This window comes from Talpa europaea, assembly GCF_964194135.1.
Source record: "Talpa europaea genome assembly, chromosome: 4".
Classification (NCBI taxonomy): Eukaryota; Metazoa; Chordata; class Mammalia; order Eulipotyphla; family Talpidae; genus Talpa; species Talpa europaea.
Genome location: NC_140070.1, coordinates 42,948,273 through 42,967,325, shown reverse-complemented (window position 1 = coordinate 42,967,325; position 19,053 = coordinate 42,948,273). Strand labels below are relative to the sequence as shown.

At 35.6% G+C, this 19,053-nt stretch overlaps 1 protein-coding gene across 1 annotated transcript in view; it reads left to right on the top strand.

Moving 5' to 3' along the window:
- Positions 1–292: 292 nt before the first annotated feature.
- DLC1 (DLC1 Rho GTPase activating protein) overlaps positions 293–19,053 on the top strand; it is a gene marked incomplete at both ends in the record, with an annotated part of 350,776 nt that continues 332,015 nt past the window's right edge. Inside the window, one exon of the mRNA XM_084231354.1 lies at positions 293–1,312. Within this exon, the coding sequence (XP_084087480.1) occupies positions 293–1,312 (1,020 nt within the window). The remainder of the gene's footprint in view (positions 1,313–19,053) is intronic.

The window sequence follows — 19,053 nt, the reverse complement described above, 5'->3', positions numbered from 1 at the left end:
ATTTAAAAGTATTATCAGTGATATTTTAGCCAGAAATATTAAATGTGAATGTTTCTTTTAATATTAGACTGCTTCTTAAAGAAATAACTATTAAAGCTATTAAATAAAAGCCTTATAAAACCACTTAATCCTTCCTGAACTATATATATTTTTTAAATTTTGAATAGGTGGTGAAATGACAAAACTGACTCTCTTCTACAATCAGTGAATTTGAAGTGATCTTTCATCTAGTTCCATCTCCTTTGGGATCATATGGAATATATCTCTGTATCTGTTGTTAAACTATGATGACATGTCTGTAGCTATCAGAAAGAGAAGCTGGGAAGAGCATGTGACCCAGTGGATGGGACAGCCTTTTAATTCTGATGATTATAACATAGCATGTCATCATGGACTAGTAGCTGACAGTTTGGAGGCAAGTATGGAAAAAGATGCAACTGTAAATGTGGACCGCAAAGAGAAATGTGTTTCACTACCAGACTGCTGTCATGGATCGGAGCTGAGAAATTTTCCTGAGAGGTCAATGTGTCACATTTCAATGGAAATAGATGAAAATGACAGCCACAAAGGTGAAGATCAGTTTTTTTCCCTGGAGGCTAGTACAGAAACACTAGTGCATATGTCTGATGAGGATACTGATTCAGATTTATATCCTACTGATAAACAGATTTTAACTACCCAAGGGCATCAAACATCAGACCAACATAACATCAGAGGAGCAGGCTTCTTAGTAAAAACATTGCCCATCATGGAAACTAACCAAGATTCCTACAATTCCTGCAGAATGGCTGGGGGAGCTGATTTAGCACTGGTAGAAGAAAAGGGGGAACGAAGAGGTGTTGATATGATAGGTAAAAGCCTGGAGCTTTGTAATGAAATAACCTTAAGTGAAATTAAAGATGCATCTGAAGTAAATGCATGTGATTCTTTGAATGTGAAAGATACTGTACCTAATAAGCAGTTGCTTAATTCTGCTATGACTGCTCAGCAAATAAAGAAACCTGACTTCCCTAAAGATGAATATGAAAGAAACACCTGCAGTATTGCACATGATGAGTTTTTGGCTATTAGTTATACACGCAGAGGCCTACCATTATTAAAAGCAGATTCTGGAAGTTGCCTTCTGCAGCCTCCTTCCTGCCCTAGTGGAATGTCAGCTGAAGATGGCCTGGACAACAGTGCTTTCTCAGAACACCAAAACAAAAGTTTTACAAAGGTCAGCTGTGGAGATGGTATGCAGTGTTTACACTTAAAGGAGAGTCTGGCCACCCAAGAACCCACAGACAACCAAGTCAGACTTCGCAAAAGAAAGGTAAGATGCAAACACAAATTATCTGGCTTTAGAAATTTTGAATTTGCATCACTTACTGTTTTCTGTGATTAAAGAGATGCGTAGATATGTCTTTTGCCCTATGGTGTAGCCATATAATTCAAAGAATATTTTCTTGGGGAAACCATAAAATATTAAAAGATTAAAGCATAATTATCTATTTCACTAATTATATTCATAATAGCTTATAAACATTGTTTTATAACTGTGTGGAAGACAGAATCAGTTTCATTTCCTTTAGTTGGAGTTAGTCACAGATAACTTTTAGTTCAAGGTCTATCTCAATAGTGATCACTAAATTCTAGAAAATCATGACATTTTATTGTTTAATAACAATTATTTATGTCGGCCTATTTCATTTTCCCTGCAAAGTGTATATTTATCATAATAAAAGAGGTCTATAGATCACATATTAAAAAGACATTTTTACATAAAAAACAGTGTACCCCCCAAAAACATGCCTATTCTATTTAAATACCTTGACACATTCACTATTTACATATATATTGATTACTTTTTAACTCTTGACTAAAAAGTGCCAATATGTAAAGCAATGTGGAGATTCTTCAACAAGTTAAAAATAGATATTCCATATGGAATTGGAATATCACTTCTGTGTTATACCACTTTTGGGTCTTTACTCAAAAAATACAAGAACACCAAATTGAAGAGATATATGCAACTCCATATTTAATCCAGCATTATTTTCAATAGCTAAGAACTAAAATTATTATTATATTTCTTACTGATGTCCCTTTGACTACTTCTATAGATGCCATTCTCATTCTCCCTAAGAAGTTTCCAAATGAGAGAAGCAGTATTGAAGTGGAGCTACATGAGCATAGTTTAGCTAGTGAACATGACTAAAATTTGTCTTATCTTTAGGATTTCCCCAAAATTCTTTCAACAATGTAGTGCTCTATAATCATGATATAAATCCAAGTACAATTTCTTTCATGAATCCAACTTAGCCATTGGCATTGAAAAAAAAAATAAAACTCCCTGCAGTTTGGATACTTTCGTGTAAACATATTAAAACATATTTCCTTGCCCTTAGCTTAATATAATATTAATCCATAGTTGCAATTCTCCTAACACAAAACTAATGTTCGCAATTCTGTTCCACTGGGGCTAACTGCAATGAGAAAAAAAAGTCTCCATCTCTCTTTGTGGTAAAGAAATCTGGTTTTCATAAACTGTGGTTTTGCTAACAAACTAGATCAGTAACGTGTCATGAGTTAGTTTAAATGAAGTCAAATACTCTACAGAAAAAGATCAATGTGTTCATACTATATGCCAACAGAGCATTCTGTGCTTCTGGCAAAGTCTTCCTTTCTTACATAAATTGTATTAAAATGTTAATGCTCCATAAAGTTGTTATGACTGGAATGCTTAGGTCACTTTTTCAGAAATTTCTATATAGCCTATCAAATCTGTTGGAGGGGATACAATAATGACATAAGAATGTATTAACTGACCTATGACATAGCTCCCCTAAAATAAGACAAACTCTGCCCAACTGCAGACAGAAACATTAAACATTCCAGAAACATATGCTCACCACTTGGACATTTATATCAATAGGAAGAATGTTGGAAAGAATTTGCTCTTGGACATGTCACTATAGCATGGTCACATTATAAGAGCTGTAATTATATCTCATTTACAAATTCTAACTTAAATATTCTATTTTAAGCATTTCATCACTCTAAAGTATTGTGGCATTATCTGGTGGGGTATTTACTTTGACTCTATCAGTCATTTGGGATGCTTTGAAATGAACAGATTAAATACCTAATTTCAGATTTACAATTTGTTCTAGAAGTATGGTATGGCAGACACCTCTTGAAGCAAAATATATAAGAATTTTGTTTTACTTATCATTAAATGAGTGGAACATACCTTTAAATTGGCAATTAGCCATTCTAAAGCTTGATCAAAAGAAATATTAAAACAAATTCATAAAAAGTTTTGTACAGAAATGTTCAATATTATATTGTATGTTGCTGACAAAAAAAGAGAAATGACCCAAATTAACATCAGTAAAGAACAGTTTAAATATTGTTCATCTATAGTCTGAAATACTATGCAGCCATTAAAAAGGTAAGGTAAGAGCCATGCACACTGACTTTGAGTGATACTCATGATACAGTTTTCCTGAAAAAAAAAAAAAAAAATGGCAGGTCAATGTATATAGCACATTGTAACCTTATATGATTCATTCGTGTGTGTATATTTGTGTATGTATACATACATATATACTTATATATGTTTATATTCACATGACATAATTCATATTACAAAGTGAATAAACTCTAAAAAAATGATACACAAATGAACCGTACTTTAACAAGACGCCTATTTCACCTTTGGACAAATATTTCACATTCCAATAATAAACTAAATTGTGTTGTTTATGCTATAGGTTGACTGTCATCACAGAAAACTAGCATAAACATAAATTAAACATATATATATATAAACAAAATGAGTGTACACACACACACATACACACATATCAATATAATTTGATATAAATATGGACAGGAATTTAAACCCTTCCTTATGACTAAGTAAGAATATGCAACACACTGGCCAAATTAGGCAAAGAATTGTAATATCAGTTAATAGAACTAAAAGAATAGAAGCAGAAATTTTTACTTTTACTCTTTATAATTTTATAAAATGATAGAATTATGGTCAAAATGCATACAATAAATAGGAATACAAAAGCAAACCAATATTAGATATACAGTAGATATAAATACATACATAGATATAAGTTATTTGAAGCATTTTTTGCATGGAACGTAGTGACACTTTATGTGTCTATTATTATTATTACTTTTATGAAATTGAATAAAATAGTTATAAATATTTTCAAAATATCAATAAGGCTTCCAACCAGCTGCTGAATTCCTAATGACAGTGCAAATGATTTAGATAAGCATTTGGAGAGATATGTGAGCCCCATTTTCACATCTGTAAAGTAATAGGTGCAAGATTCTGGAGACTTTGCTCAATTGTCTGTATCTTGAAAGTTTTTTTTTTTTTAAGATTTATTTATTTATTTATACAAGCACTGGGTACAGTCAGAAGCGCGGGAGGGTGAGAGGATTCACCAGAGACAGAGCAGGGAACCAAACAGGCAGACTGATGAAGAAATACACTGCTGAGGGGAGCAGCGGGACAGACCTCTCCTGCCACACCATGTGGACCCCTCACCAGTGGCCAGGGATCGAACCGGTGCTGCAGAGGCTGTGGGCAGCTTTGCAGCCCATCGCTCAACCGCTGCACCACCAGGGGAGGCCCTGTATCTTGAAAGTTATGATGACAGCTTTAAGATTATAGCTTAGAACAGTGAAATGGAATATAAGCCAATACAATTTGGGAACTTTAGTTAGTTTATTATATGATGGTCATGAGAGTGAACTAAATCCTTTACTGACTTTATGAACAGGAAATTTTTTTGGTCAGGACATATTCGAGATTTTATGACTTGAATAAAGAAAAACACAAACAGAACTTTTAGGAGTGATTCTTAGGATGTACTGAAATAGTTCTTTAGAGATAATGTACTTTTTTTTAAACTTTTTTTTTTTTAAGATTTATTTATTTATACAAGTACTGGGTACAGTCAGAAGCGCAGGAGGGTGAGAGAATTCACCAGAGCCAGAGCGGGGAACAGAACAGGCAGACTGACAAATACACTGCTGAGGGGAGCAGCAGGAGCGGCAGGAGAGGTCTGCGTGCCATGTGGGATTCTCGCTGGCGGCGGGGGATCGAACGGGTGCTGCAGAGGCTGCAGGCAGCTTCGCAGCCCAGTGCTCAACCGCTGTGCCACCAGGGGAGGCCCATAGAGATAATGTACTTTAGCTATAAGTTATCATTCCCTGAACCTAAAAATCTTGGCAGGTGTCCATTGTTTTGCATGATGTATTTCCGACTTTCCACTGATATTTCTGGCCATCAAGTATAGGCACAGGAACCTCAATTGGAAAGAACTGTGTTTGTACTGTAAGAAAATATTGGCCTTTTAAGCTAATAATTCCCTTAAATATGGGGAATAATAATTTCCCTAAATATATGACATGAAATATGAATTGAAGGCCCTAAAATCGAACAGATTAGCGGAGGACAAGCAGACATTGGAAAATGAGCCAGAAGGTCATATGGGACATGACCAGAGCTTATAGGTCATGGGTGTGCCTTTGGGGTAAGGCAGCTGGTTAACAACAATTCGTAGAGACAAATTTCAAAGAAATCTGGAGGAGGGAGACTGTCTAAGAAGTGGTCTCTTTAAAACAAATGAGATATGAAGGTGGAAAATATGTAGGGTAGAGTTGAGGTTTGACTTATTTAAAGACCTAGTGTATTTGTTCTTGATGGTGGTTTACTAATTAAAGAGAGTCAAAAATTAAATCTTCTCAGCCTCCCTGGTGGCGCAGGTGGTTGAGTGCAGCACTGCAGAGGCTGTCCACAGCCTCTGCAGTGCTGGTTCAATCCCAGCCAGCCGGCAAGGGTCCCACATGGCGCGGCAGGCCTCTCCTGTCGCCCCCGCTGCTCCCCTCAGCAGTGTATTTCAGTCAGTCTGCCTGTTCTGTTTCCAACTCTGTCTCTGGTGAATCCTCTCACCCTCACGCGCATCTGGCCTGTACCCCAGTTCTTGTATAAACAAATAAATCTTTTAAAAAAATTAAGTTATCTCTAGAGAATACTTAAATATTTCCCAAATTCTTGAATAGCATAATGGTTATGTGAATGTATATTTTTTTAAGATTTATTTATTTATGCATACAAGAACTGGGGTACAGGCCAGAGGTGTGGGGAGTGAGAGGATACACCAAAGACAGAGTGGGGAATAAAACAAGCAGATCGACTGAAATTCACTGCCGAGGGGAGCAGCGGGCGAGTCAGGAGAGGTCTGCTGCGCCATGTGGGTAGCGCCCTGGCTGAGGATTGAACTCGTGCCGCAGTGGCTGCAGATAGCTTCATAGTCTGCTTCTTAACCCCTGTGACACCAGGGAGGCCCAGTTACGTAAATGTATAAACATGCTTTTATTTACTCACATAATCCATATTACAAAGTGAAATAAACTACAAAAGATAACACAAAAATGATCTGAACTTTGAGAGAACACCAAATTCCACATAGACAAAAATTCACATTCCAGCAATAAATTATAAAATATATCATTTATGCTATAAATACCTCAAGTTACCTTGTTCCTTTCTATTACCTGATACCTCTATGAGAGTCTTTAATTTGGAGATGGTAACATCCATTGATAGGTGACATAAGGAGCACAGTAAATCATGCATAAGATAGAATGAACCAAAATAGAAATTTAACAGGCAAAATATGAAAGGGAAGGGAAAAATTACCTAAGAATAAAATCCAAAAAGGTGGCTAAACCAAAGCCCCAAGCTAATGAAGCAAAATACAGTCTATGAAAGCAAGGACTTGTAGAGGAATTAGTGTTTCTTAATAATAAGCCTAGTGTCAGTTGACAAAGGAGAAAGGAATGGAAAGCAGGATAAGAATATGCAACTTAACAGATAGGTTCATAATAATAGTATGCTGTCACATAAAAATTACACCGGTTTTAAAGATAAAGACTTGTTGAGCAGGATTAGGATTGGCAAAGAAAGTGGCAAGATGGCAAGTAGGTGTGTAAATAAATAGATAACACTAATCTTTCCCATCCATATTTTTAGCAGGGTTTGTGTCCCAGGTAAAGTTGGTAGTTTTGTAAGTAGCTCATTTTGTATTATTAGGCTGCTAAAAACCATCAAGCTACTTCATTCCATTTAAACTGGGCTTTGCCTTATAAACAAACAGAAAGCCAAAAACATTTTTTGCAGATACTTGGAGCTCAAATATTTTACTTCACAACAAACATAATTCCCCTAAAACCAACTATAAGGGCAAACATTTAATTATGTGATTAAGAATTACACTAGATGTAATATTTTACTAAATGTATCACTAATAAATTTTGAGCATTTTCAACACCCCAAGCCCCACTCTGTGTGTTTGATTAGCATCAAGAGCTAGAAAGCAGTTCCTTACAATGGCAAGTCTAGAGTCCCTGAAATGTTACTGGAGTTCCCAAAAAAGGCTTCTGTTTTACTTAACACATAAGGCTAGCACTGAAGGGAGGTAACAGTAGTGAGAAAGAGGGGTTGGGTGGGGTAGGGAGAGAGGATGGAAAACAGAAAAATAAAAAGAATGATATGCTAAAATAAGATACCGAGAAAAAAAACAAATGACAGTCAACAAGGCAAAACAATATAAGTCTTGACAAAATGTGCATTTGTAGCAGGCTACAATTATATTCTGTTTCAATATGATGAAATTGTGGTTATCACTAGCAGAAATTTAAGAGGAGACAGAGAACATGAATTTGACTCCAGAGATTACAGAACAAGTAGAGGTCAATTGTTATTATCATTTCACATGAGAAACTCTACTGAGTAGGGCCAAACCTCAGAGACTGAATTTCCACCAGAATAAAGACCATGCCCTCTTAAGTTCATATGTCGAGATCCTCAAATGTTTTAACTTTGGAGGTACTTTCCCCAATTTCCTCAGCCAAGTTAGTTGCTCAATTCTCTCTACACCCACATAGGACTTGTCTCTCCTATGTATACTTGAAATTCATTTTATCTCAGTATTGCTAACTAAAACATAACCCACTGGGGGCAGTTTCTCAATTTTGTATCTATAGCATCCAGCTCAGTGCTGAGAACCCTGTTCACCAGTGTTTGAGTGAATACACACATCCCTCTAACATTAAAGAATTTTTTTTCATAAAACAATATCAGGGTGTCAAGAGTCAACGTTATAAAGATGCAGAAATGAAGTCATACAACTCAAACTAGTGACCAGATATCCCAAGCTTTAAACCTTAATGGAACCTCTGTTTATTCTGCTGGTTCCATATTAGACAGGGCATGAGGAAGAAGAGAGAGAACTCTGTAAAAATCTGAGTTTCTGATGCAAGTTTAAGATTACTATTACCCTTTGCTACAAAACAATCAATTAATGTAACCAATTAGTTATATAGCAATCTGTGAGTAGTAAATGTTATTTAGAATTTACACAGTTTTCTGAGTCGAGTGGGCAAGGATAAATGTAGATGAAAATATAAGAATACACATCTGCTTTCAAGTCTTTGTTATATATGAATATTAATTTAGAAATATAGGTATTATAGTTTATAAGTAGTACACATGCTTGCTGAGGAATACATAATCAAGAATTTTGGGATGTCACATGTTTAGTAATTCTATAGCTTTTCTGGTTAATGTTGCTTTGAGGCACTTAGAAGTGGAACAGAAGGGAGATGACAGGAATAAAGGAGTAAGAGAGTGAAAGACAAATGAGTCTAGGAGATTGAGCAATATTTGTTGCGAGATTGTCAGACGGTAGTAAATTTCTATTTAATTTCTATTTTGAAAACCACATAAAGTAGGGATATTTGCAACCAGTTGCTTTTAAGGAAAAAAAAATACTCTGAACCAGAGCAATTAGATCTGTTATTCCAGATATTTTTGAAAAAGTAGTTATAATGTGTGATGGGCCTCTGATCCAAGCTGTAAGTTGGACCAAAACTGCAAATTTACATTATTCATAACGAGATCATTAATAAATTTACAGTAACCCAAAATCAGCTTTTATTGGACCAAAAATTAATACACATTTATGATGTTATTTTAAATAAGTAATGGTTATTTCAGAGCCAGTTGCACATTAGAAGCTATCATAACAGTGACTCTGATTTAGTTTCTTCCTCATGGATTTTTGTTACTATAAACCAGGACCAACTTATTAATCTTTTAATACCAACAAAACCGCCATAGGTTTTGGCTGCCTCTCTCGAAGAAGTGCCAGTATCCACAAAATTTGGAATAACTGGCATAACCTACATTACAGGGCTGGGCCTCTGTTATCTGGGCACTAAACACAAGGGTGCCAACTCCTGTTCATTTTTCTGGCTCAAGTTCTTAGAAATAAAGTATTTACCCATTGCTGCCAACATGATCTCTGTTCTACAGATAATTTTCTGTCAAGAAAATTATAGTACTACTTTAGAGATTACCTCACAGTTTTCAAAGGAATTTTAAGCAAGTAGGAAAGTGCACTCTTACTCTTCTTTCAGTTCTATTTCTACATAGACAGAGGAATAAAACTAGTGATTAATGAGCCTCTACAATTTTTTGGTTCTATTTTTTGAGTCAGTGAAACTTCAAAAGGGTTGGCTGCTTTGTATCTGCAGTAAAAGTTAACCAACCCAGAGATTTTTTTTTTTTTTAAATGTTGAAATAGCATCATTATTTCATCTAGAAAATGAAAGTTTGGTCTGAATTTGATTTCCCAACCAAGAGAGTAAGCTGTGTTGAGGAGAAAAAAAAAAAACTAAATCAAACTGCATTATTTTAACCTTTGTGTACTTGATATGTCCCTGAAAAAATTGAAACAACACTTCCTTCCTCACGGGGAGGTAGGAACACTGAAGGAGATAGGAAATGTGATTAAGTTACGTAGTACACTGACTAGAACAATCCATTTTTAACCAAAATTTTTAGACAGTAAAATAACTAAAGAATTGCAGAATTGCTTTATCTGGAATTAGTCAAATTCTAGTGTAGAACTTATTAACCTACATAGCCAGCCATGGTTACTACTACTTTAATTGGAAACTTCTGGAGTAATGTATGACCCGTGGAAGTTCTCCCCAGCTTATACAATTATTATATTATACTATAGTGCTATAATCAGAATGAAGTAATTAAACAAATGAACTCTGCCTGGTTTCAATCCTACTTCCCTCACTTATTGCTTTCTGATTTTGTATGCTGTCTGTTCAGTCTGTGCGATACCTCACTCTGTTGTTAGGAAGATTAACTGAGTATATACACATCAATTAAAACAATGCTTGACACATAGCAAACACCATTTGATTTAGCTGTTAGTAATAGTAGTTGTTTATTTTGGTAAATTGACCAAGTTACAGATTTGAAAGTAAGCTCAACTCTCTGGGATTAATTGTGAGGATGACAAACAAAATATGAGAATTTGGAAAGTAAGTCAACCTTCCTGGCTATGTTTGCTGTTTGATTATCATTATAAAGTATAGACTGAAATACACATTCATTATCTAAATAAATAACAATTAATAAATTATAAGTATCTTCTCTTCCCCATGCACTTTTCCATGTGTGGTAAAGAATCACAGTAAAAATCGTGTCAGCATCTAAACCTAAAGGAGCTTACACATCAGTAAGGGCAGTATTTCATGTATGAATAACATAATATTCAGTGAAACTAACTTTAATAGTAATTACTACTAGAACCAAGTGTAATATTAGCTTATGAGCCACAACCACAGTAATAGTTCAACCTAATTCAAGACAGGAAATACTGAGATCTATGAAACTATAGTATTACAGTCAAAGAGATAAATCTCGTCCAGATGAGACATTCAGAGAAGGTCTCACCAAGTGGTACCTTAGCTCAGCTTTGAAGGATGCAAAGAATTCTCATTTGTGGGTTGAGGAAAAGAACTTTCTTTGTGCCTGCTTTAATTGTTCTTGAAAAATACAATTTTTATTTTTTTTAATGCACAGACCTTAGGGAGTAAGTAAAATAAGGAAATACTTCCAAATGGTCATTATCTATACAGATACTTTTAAATGCTAAAGTTTTTGTTGTTACTGTTTTGCAAACTATTTTGTTGTGATAATAATATCAAAAGAAGATGGTGGTATTTCATATGCCATACTTTAGTGAAGGCAAAGCAGCTTTCTGTCTTCAAACTTTGATTTTTAGCCAAGTAATATCTGTACTCACTTTTTCTAAAATTAATAAATGATCTAGATTCCAGCCTACTGAAATCTGCAAAAATTCTAGCCATGTTAATTTCATCCCTTTTCTGTTAGCAGAAAAGTAAAATGAAAATCATGGAAATTTGCTTAACAACTAAAACATTACCAGATATACTAAATAACAAAATGGTTCAATTGTAAAATCATGATGATATGAGACAATGAGTCTGACTCTCATACCCTCAGAGATTTTTAAGAGTCATGTAGGAAATGCCATTAATTAATTGGTTTTTTATAATTATGGACAATAGTGACATGATTTAGTAGTGTAACAGACTAAAAGTATGAGAAGAAAACAAAATGAAAGAATATTTCCTTATTGATAAAAATTAAATTTAATTATGAGGTTTAATATCCATCAGATGTTGACATAATAATTAATGATTGAAAAAGTTTGGTGGAGTTGTTATCCAGAACACTGAGCTACACTGTATGACAGTCAGAGTGTAAAAACAGAAAGTACAACAATAAATGCGTCTAAGCTTGACATTTTCCACCTTAGAGTATCACATCAATGATTTAAAGAAATCCATTCCATAGGGCCTATGAGTGATGTGATCTCTCTAATGGAGGACAATGTACCAAGAAGACAGCATTTATTGATCTTGTTCATCTTGTGGCTATTACATTCTAAACACTGAATGGAAAATCATAGTGTTCAAGCTCAGTGTTCTGGATAACAACTCCCCCACCAACATTATTATTTAAATATTATTTAGATTAAATGTCACATATGCCACAAAATCTGGTAATAATATTTGAATGAGTTAATTTTTTTCTTAAGGGTATTATGAAATATATAAAATCCAAATCTATAGCAGTAATAAGGATAATATACATTATAGAACAAAAAATTTTTATATATATAATGCATATACATATACTATATATACTGCATATATATATTTTCACTATCTGTAATATGCACAATTACCTGAGATGAAGCATTTGAGTTCCTGTATTAAGTACTGTTTTTATTGAGACTTGGAGTAGAAGACATGACAAACATAGAAACTAGAGACTACAGGGACACTAACTAGTTGGGTGATTTTGCTCTGCTGCCCCATGTTTCCAAAGGAGGTATAAAAGGAAACCAGAAGCCATCTCCTTCCAGTGGATCATTTTCTCACCACCCTCCCTTCCATGTCCACACAAAGACACAGGGATGTGGAGTTTATCAATACAGCTGGCCACTGCCTGTATTAAGAAACAAGAAGCCTGACTCTTGTGTGCAGAGTAATTAATTCCCACAGTATTTATTTGCCACTCAGTAACTGGGGATCTAATTTTCAATCCATTCCTCTATATCACCCTTGTGGTTTTGTCTTTATTTTGCTGTAAGATTAGCTAACATGATGTTTAACATCTTCTCTCATTTCATATAACAAGAGCAAGACATTGTTCAGATGACTAGACAGTTGTAGGCAGCATCCTATAAATGTGGCAAGAGAGATAGAAAATTTGCTTTTCATAGGTTCATGGAATGTTCCAGCTGGGAGAGACTTTAAACATTCTTACATTTCACTTCAAATGGAATAATGTGTGTGTGTATGGAGAAGGCCAAGGAGCTGTAATTTAGAGTGTTAATAGTGGTATGTCTTGTTACCAATGCAAAGCTGCTGAAGATGCTGAGTTGCATGTTATCATAGAAAAGCTATAATTTAAAAGTAATCAGAAAGAATTGGCCAACATTGAAATGTAACACAAACCTAATATTAAGGTTTTTTTGAATGATGAAAGGAAATGTTTTATCCTTCTATTTCAGACATCAGTCTACTCTAAATTACTTTGTGTGGGGCAGGAGGGAGAAAAAAACAGCTTTGAGGATTTAACTACCATTTCAGGTATATGCTGACATAACTATAAAATAAATTTTAAAAACTGAATGGAGTATAAAGTGAAGTTTGTTTCTTCTCAGCTTCTCCTGGTTCTAGTTTTGTAATAAAAAGTTGCCCTTTCCTGAGGCATGAATTTTCATTTAATTCAATTATTCTGTACTCTTTCCCTGTCATCAGCACAGACTTTTGTCATAAATATTATCTATCCACTTAGAAGTTACAAAGTTCTTTCTCTCAGATATCCATGCTGTTTGGGTTGAGGCATGATAAATTTTAAACAAGCTGAAAAGTTTTTCAAACAAATTCCATACTGTGAGCAATCATTAAGGAGACAAAGGGAGAAAGGAAGTTAGACAGCAGATTTCAGTATACTCTTTATGCAAATTTTTCTCTTAACCATACTGGTAAACATATAAGGCAATACATTTTTATACTCAAAACTGTCTAGACTAGAAACAAAAACATGCAAAGTTGTATATCAGCCCAGCCCACGTTACTCAACATGGAAATCATTCAATACCTCATAGTTATATAACCCTGCATTTCCAACACTTGACCATTGAGGTAATTTATCTTCTTGGTAGTGGATAAATGGCAGTGGTGGTATTGCTTACAGGAAGCCAGTTGATTATGAATTTAATTTCTAATTTTCACATAAATCTTTTAATTTTAAGAAAGCCAAATGTACTCAAGAGATAAGTTTACTATACTGTTATAATGAATGATGCATGTGAGCAACTATCCAATTTTTGGCCTCCAGTATTCCTTAATGAAGTCAGAGGACTGTAAAATATTGAGGGCTGCCAGGGGTTGCATAGATTAGCACAAGAGAACTTGGTGCAAATAAAGTTTGTTGGAGGTAGAGAAGAATGAGATGGGAATGGTGTGTTCGAACAGGAGAACTGCAAGCCCAAAGAGGAAATATTTTTATATGGTTACTTTTATCAACCTACATTGAAGTAATTTTAAGTCTGTTGTTAATACTGAAAGATTAAAAGAGTAGTAGAAAATATGGCCACACTAAGATTTCCTACATAAATGAGGGGTGGGTTAAGAAAATTGAGTCAGACTCTACTGTGAATAAAATAGAAGTGTGTTAATAGAACTTTGGAGCCCCTCCTACTAAAAAGGAACATAAAGCCATCACAATATCATGTTTAAATACCACAGAGGTGTAGCCAATACTCTTTTTTAAAATTTTTTAAAGATTTATTTATTTATTTATTTATTTATACAAGCACTGGGTACAATCAGAAATGTGGAAGGGTGAGAGAATTCACCAGAGCCAGAACAGGGAGCAGAACAGGCAGACTGACAAAGTACACTGCTGAGGGGAGCAGTGGGAGTGGCAGGAGAGATCTGTGTGCCATGTGGAACTCTCGCCGGCGGCTGGGGATCATACTGGTGCTGCAGAGGCTGTGGGCAGCTTCCCAGCCCAGCGCTCAACCACTGTGCCACCTGGGATGCCCTGTAGCCAATACTCTTAAGGTAAATAATAATTTTGCCTGGGGATTTTGTTGGTATGTATCTCAAGCCAAGTGGAGTTATACTTGACACAGTGTTCTCAATTGTTACCATTTCAACCTCTTAGTAAAAGTAGATTATTGAACAATTGTTAACAAGTAAGCATACATTTCCCCCAGTAGTGGTGGCTAGACCATTTTAAAACTCCTGGTCCTTGTTAGTCATTATATATCTCCCCAACTCCTATCCCCATCAGTGGGCACCCAGATTTGAAGAAGCAGATAGGGTTTTCCTGACAGGCATTACCATTCACCTTGGGCAACTGTCAGTGTTCAAGATAACATTTATTTTCTCCCACCACTGCTGCCACAATTCTTTCTGCAGAGAATCCCATGGATCACTTTGATAACAACCTTTTGTATTCCTAAACTTCTTCCTGTGAAACTAAGCAGGTACGTGAATATAAATACTAGTGAATCATAAGCAATATGTGCGACCCAAATGTACATTCCCATTCTTTCACTTAAGAAGTTTTAGATTTTAGAACAGGGACCTTTCTTCAATAAAGACTGCTTGAAACCGGCAGAAGGCTCCCTGCAGAGCCAGAGGTGAGCTGGGAAGTTTGCCCACACCAGTCCCCTTCTGGCCAGCAGTCCGAGCCCAGAGGGGGAGCAGGCACCCACAGCTGGGGCAAACTTGGTGAGTAGGGGAGTGTGTCTCCGCATCGCCATTTTAGAACAGGGAACTTTCTTCAATAAAGACTGCTTGAAACTAGCAGAAGGCTCCCCGAGGAGCCAAAGGGAGAAGGTTCCCTGCACAGTCAGAGGTGAGCTGAAGGCCCCCACAAGCCTGGTCCTGCCTGGCAGGAAGTTGGAACCCAGAGGGGGATCCAGTTTTTTTGGAACCCAGAGTGCAATCCAGCTGCCCCACCTCCAGAGAGGTTTGTGGGACTTCAAGAAACACCTTTGTAATTAAACACAGAAGGAGGAAATATTCTGTGACAGCGACCATTAACATACTCAAAAGTACCACTGCCTCACTAGACTTCTGGCATAACAATATTTGACTCGTTTGGACTACCAGTTTCCGACTCCCCACAAAGAGCACACCAAAAAGATGTCAGCCAGTACCAGCAGAAGTTTCCCAAAGCATACGGCAAATTAGAAGACAGGCAGCAGGGAGAAGAAAAACTATATGCGACCTAGCAACTCCTCAGGAGAAAGACACACCACAAAAAGAAAACCACCCATCAGATGGCCACAACAGTGACTTGGAAGAACTTCTGAGCCTTCCAGAAAGAGAATTTAAAATTGCCGTCATTAAAAAACTGACAGAAGTCATAAAGGAAAACAATGATAAGGGAAAAATAATCAACGATCACAAGAATGAAACTGAGTCCCTAAAGAGTGAAGTAAAAGAAATGCAGGAGATCAAAGAATTAATGGAGGCGCTAAAGAACTCTGGAAAAAGCAATGAAAGCAGAATAGATGAAATGGAAGAACAAATAAGTACTCTTGAAGACACAGAAATAAAAAGAACCAAAACAGAAAAGAAAAGAGAAGTACGAAGGAAAAAGACCAAAAAAAAAACTTCGGGAACTATCTGACTCCATGAGGAAAGGAAATATAAGAGTTATAGGAATCCCAGAAGGAGAGGAGAGAGACCTAGGAACAGAGAAAATATTCAAGGAAATAATTGAAGAGAACTTCCCAAACATGAAGGAGCTGAAAATAAACATACAAGAAGCAAGAAAACCACCAAACTTCCATGATTAAAGGAAAAATACAGCAAAACACATAATAGTAAAGCCCCCAAGAATCCAAGAAAAGGAAAAAATAATGAAGCTGACAAGAGAGAAGAAACAGATAACATACAAAGGAAAACCAATCAGACTGACCTCAGACTTCTCCAAAGAAACACTATGGACAAGGAGAGAATACAGGGACATAGTCAACAGACTTCAAGACAACAGATGCCAACCAAGAATACTCTATCCCACAAAGCTTTCCTTCCTCTATGAAGAAAGAATAAGGACCTTCCCAGACGAACAGAAACTCTGGAATTTCATTATGACTAAACCACCACTCCAAAAAATACTACAAGGAGTCCTAAAGCCAGAACCAACAGAGGGATGAATAACAATGAAAGAAGGCCAAAAAAAAAGTTATTAAAAGAATAAATAAATAAAACCAGAGGAAAGACAAACACAATGGCAAATACAGATGCTAACATATCAGTATTAACTCTAAATGTATTGGACTAAACTCTTCAATAAAAAGACACAGAGTTGCAGGCTGGATTAAGAAACAAAACCCAACCTTTTGCTGTCTCCAGGAAACACATTTAACTACAAAAGATAAAAATAGACTCAAAGTTAAAGGATGGAAAACAATCCTACAAGCAAATGGACCAAAAAAGAAAGCAGGAACAGCAATACTTACATCAGATAAAACAGATTTCAAACTCAAAAAGATAAAAAGAGACCCCAATGTCACTACATTATGATCAAGGGGACAATACTTCCAGAAGAAATAACACTCATTAACATATACTCATCAAATGAAGGAATATCAAAATATATCAGACAACTATTATCATCTTTGAAAACAGACATCAGAGAAAACACATATGTAGTAGTAGACTTCAACACACTACTATCAACAATGGATAGATCAATGAGACAAAAAATAAGTAAAGACACTAAAGCTCTAAATAAGGATCTAGAGCGCTTGGGCTTAACAGACATCTACAGAACACTAAACCCAAAAAAATCTGAGTACACATTCTTCTCAAGCGCACACGGATCATTCTCCAGGATTGATCACATACTGGGACACAAGACAAACACCAACAGATACACCAAGATCGAAATCATACTAACCATCTTCTCTGACCATGAAGACATCAAACTAGAAATAAACCATAAAAAGAAGGCAAGGAACTCTCCTACCTCATGGAGATTGAAACCCACATTATTGGAAGATCACTGGACTAATGAGGAGATCAAAGAAGAAACGAAAAAATTCTTTGAGTTGAATCACAAGGAGGACACCAATTTCCTAAATGTATGGGATGCAGCAAAAGCAGTAATAAGAGGAAAATATATAGCAATAGAGGCTCACATCAAGAAACAAGAAAGAACTCAAAGAAACAACCTAATCTCAAAGCTCAAAGAACTAGAAAAAGAACAGCAATAATGCCCCAAAACCAGTAGAAGAAAAGAAATAATAAAAACCAAAGCAGAAATAAATGAAATTGAAACTAAAAAAAAATCCAAAGATAAATGAAACCAAAAGCTGGCTCTTCAAAAAAATAAATAAAATAGACAAACCCCTAGCCAGGCTCACAGAGGAAAAATGGGAGAAAGCACAAATAAACAGGATCACAAATGAAAGAGGAGAAATCACAACGGACACAGCAGAAATCAAAAGAATAATCAGAAACTACTATGAACAGTTATATGGAAACAAGTTCAACAATCTAGAGGAGATGGACAAATTCCTACAACTCTACAATCACCCAAAGCTAGATAAAGAAGAAATAGAACACCTAAACAGACCAATTACATGCAGCAAAATTGAAATTATAATCAAAAACCTCCCCAAAAACAAAAGCCCAGGACCTGATGGATTTACAAATGAATTCTACCAAACATTCAGAGACGAATTAGTGCCTATCCTTCACAAACTCTTCCAAAAAAATTGAGAAGGAAGGGATAATGCCAAACATGTTCTGTGAAGCCAACATTACACTAATACCAAAACTGAACAAGGACAACGCAAAAAAAGAAAACTAAAGGCAAATCTCGCTAATGAACACTGATGCAAAAATCCTCAATAAAATTTTAACTATCAGAATCCAACAATGTATCCATAAGATAATTCACCATGACCAAGTAGGATTCATTCCAGGGACACAAGGATGGTTCAACATCTGAAAATCAATCAATGTTATCCAACACATCAACAAAAAGAAATATAAAAAACATATGATAATATCAATAGATGCTGAGAAAGCTTTCGACAAAGTGCAACACCCATTCATGATAAAAGCCCTTGAAATTCTTGGGATACAAGGAACATATCTCAACATAATAAAGGCCATATATGACAAGCCAATAGCCAGTATCATTCTCCATGGCAAAAAGCTGAAAGCATTTCCATTAAGATCTGGAACAAGACAAGGATGTCCACCTCTCACCACTGCTTTTCAATATAATACTGGAAGTCCTAGCCAGAGCAATAAGACAAGAGAAAGACATACAAGGAATCCAAACAGGAAAAGAAGAACTTAAACTATCACTGTTTGCAGATTATATGATAATATACATAGAGAACCCCAAAAACTCCACAGAAAAACTAATTCAACTAATCAATCAGTTCAGTAAAGTGGCAGGATACAAAATCAACACGCAAAAATCAGTAGCCTTCCTATACACAAACAATAAATCTGAAGAAGAAGAAGAAATAAAAAAAAAACATGCCTTTTATTATTGAAACAAAAAAAATCAAATACTTGGGAATATATCTA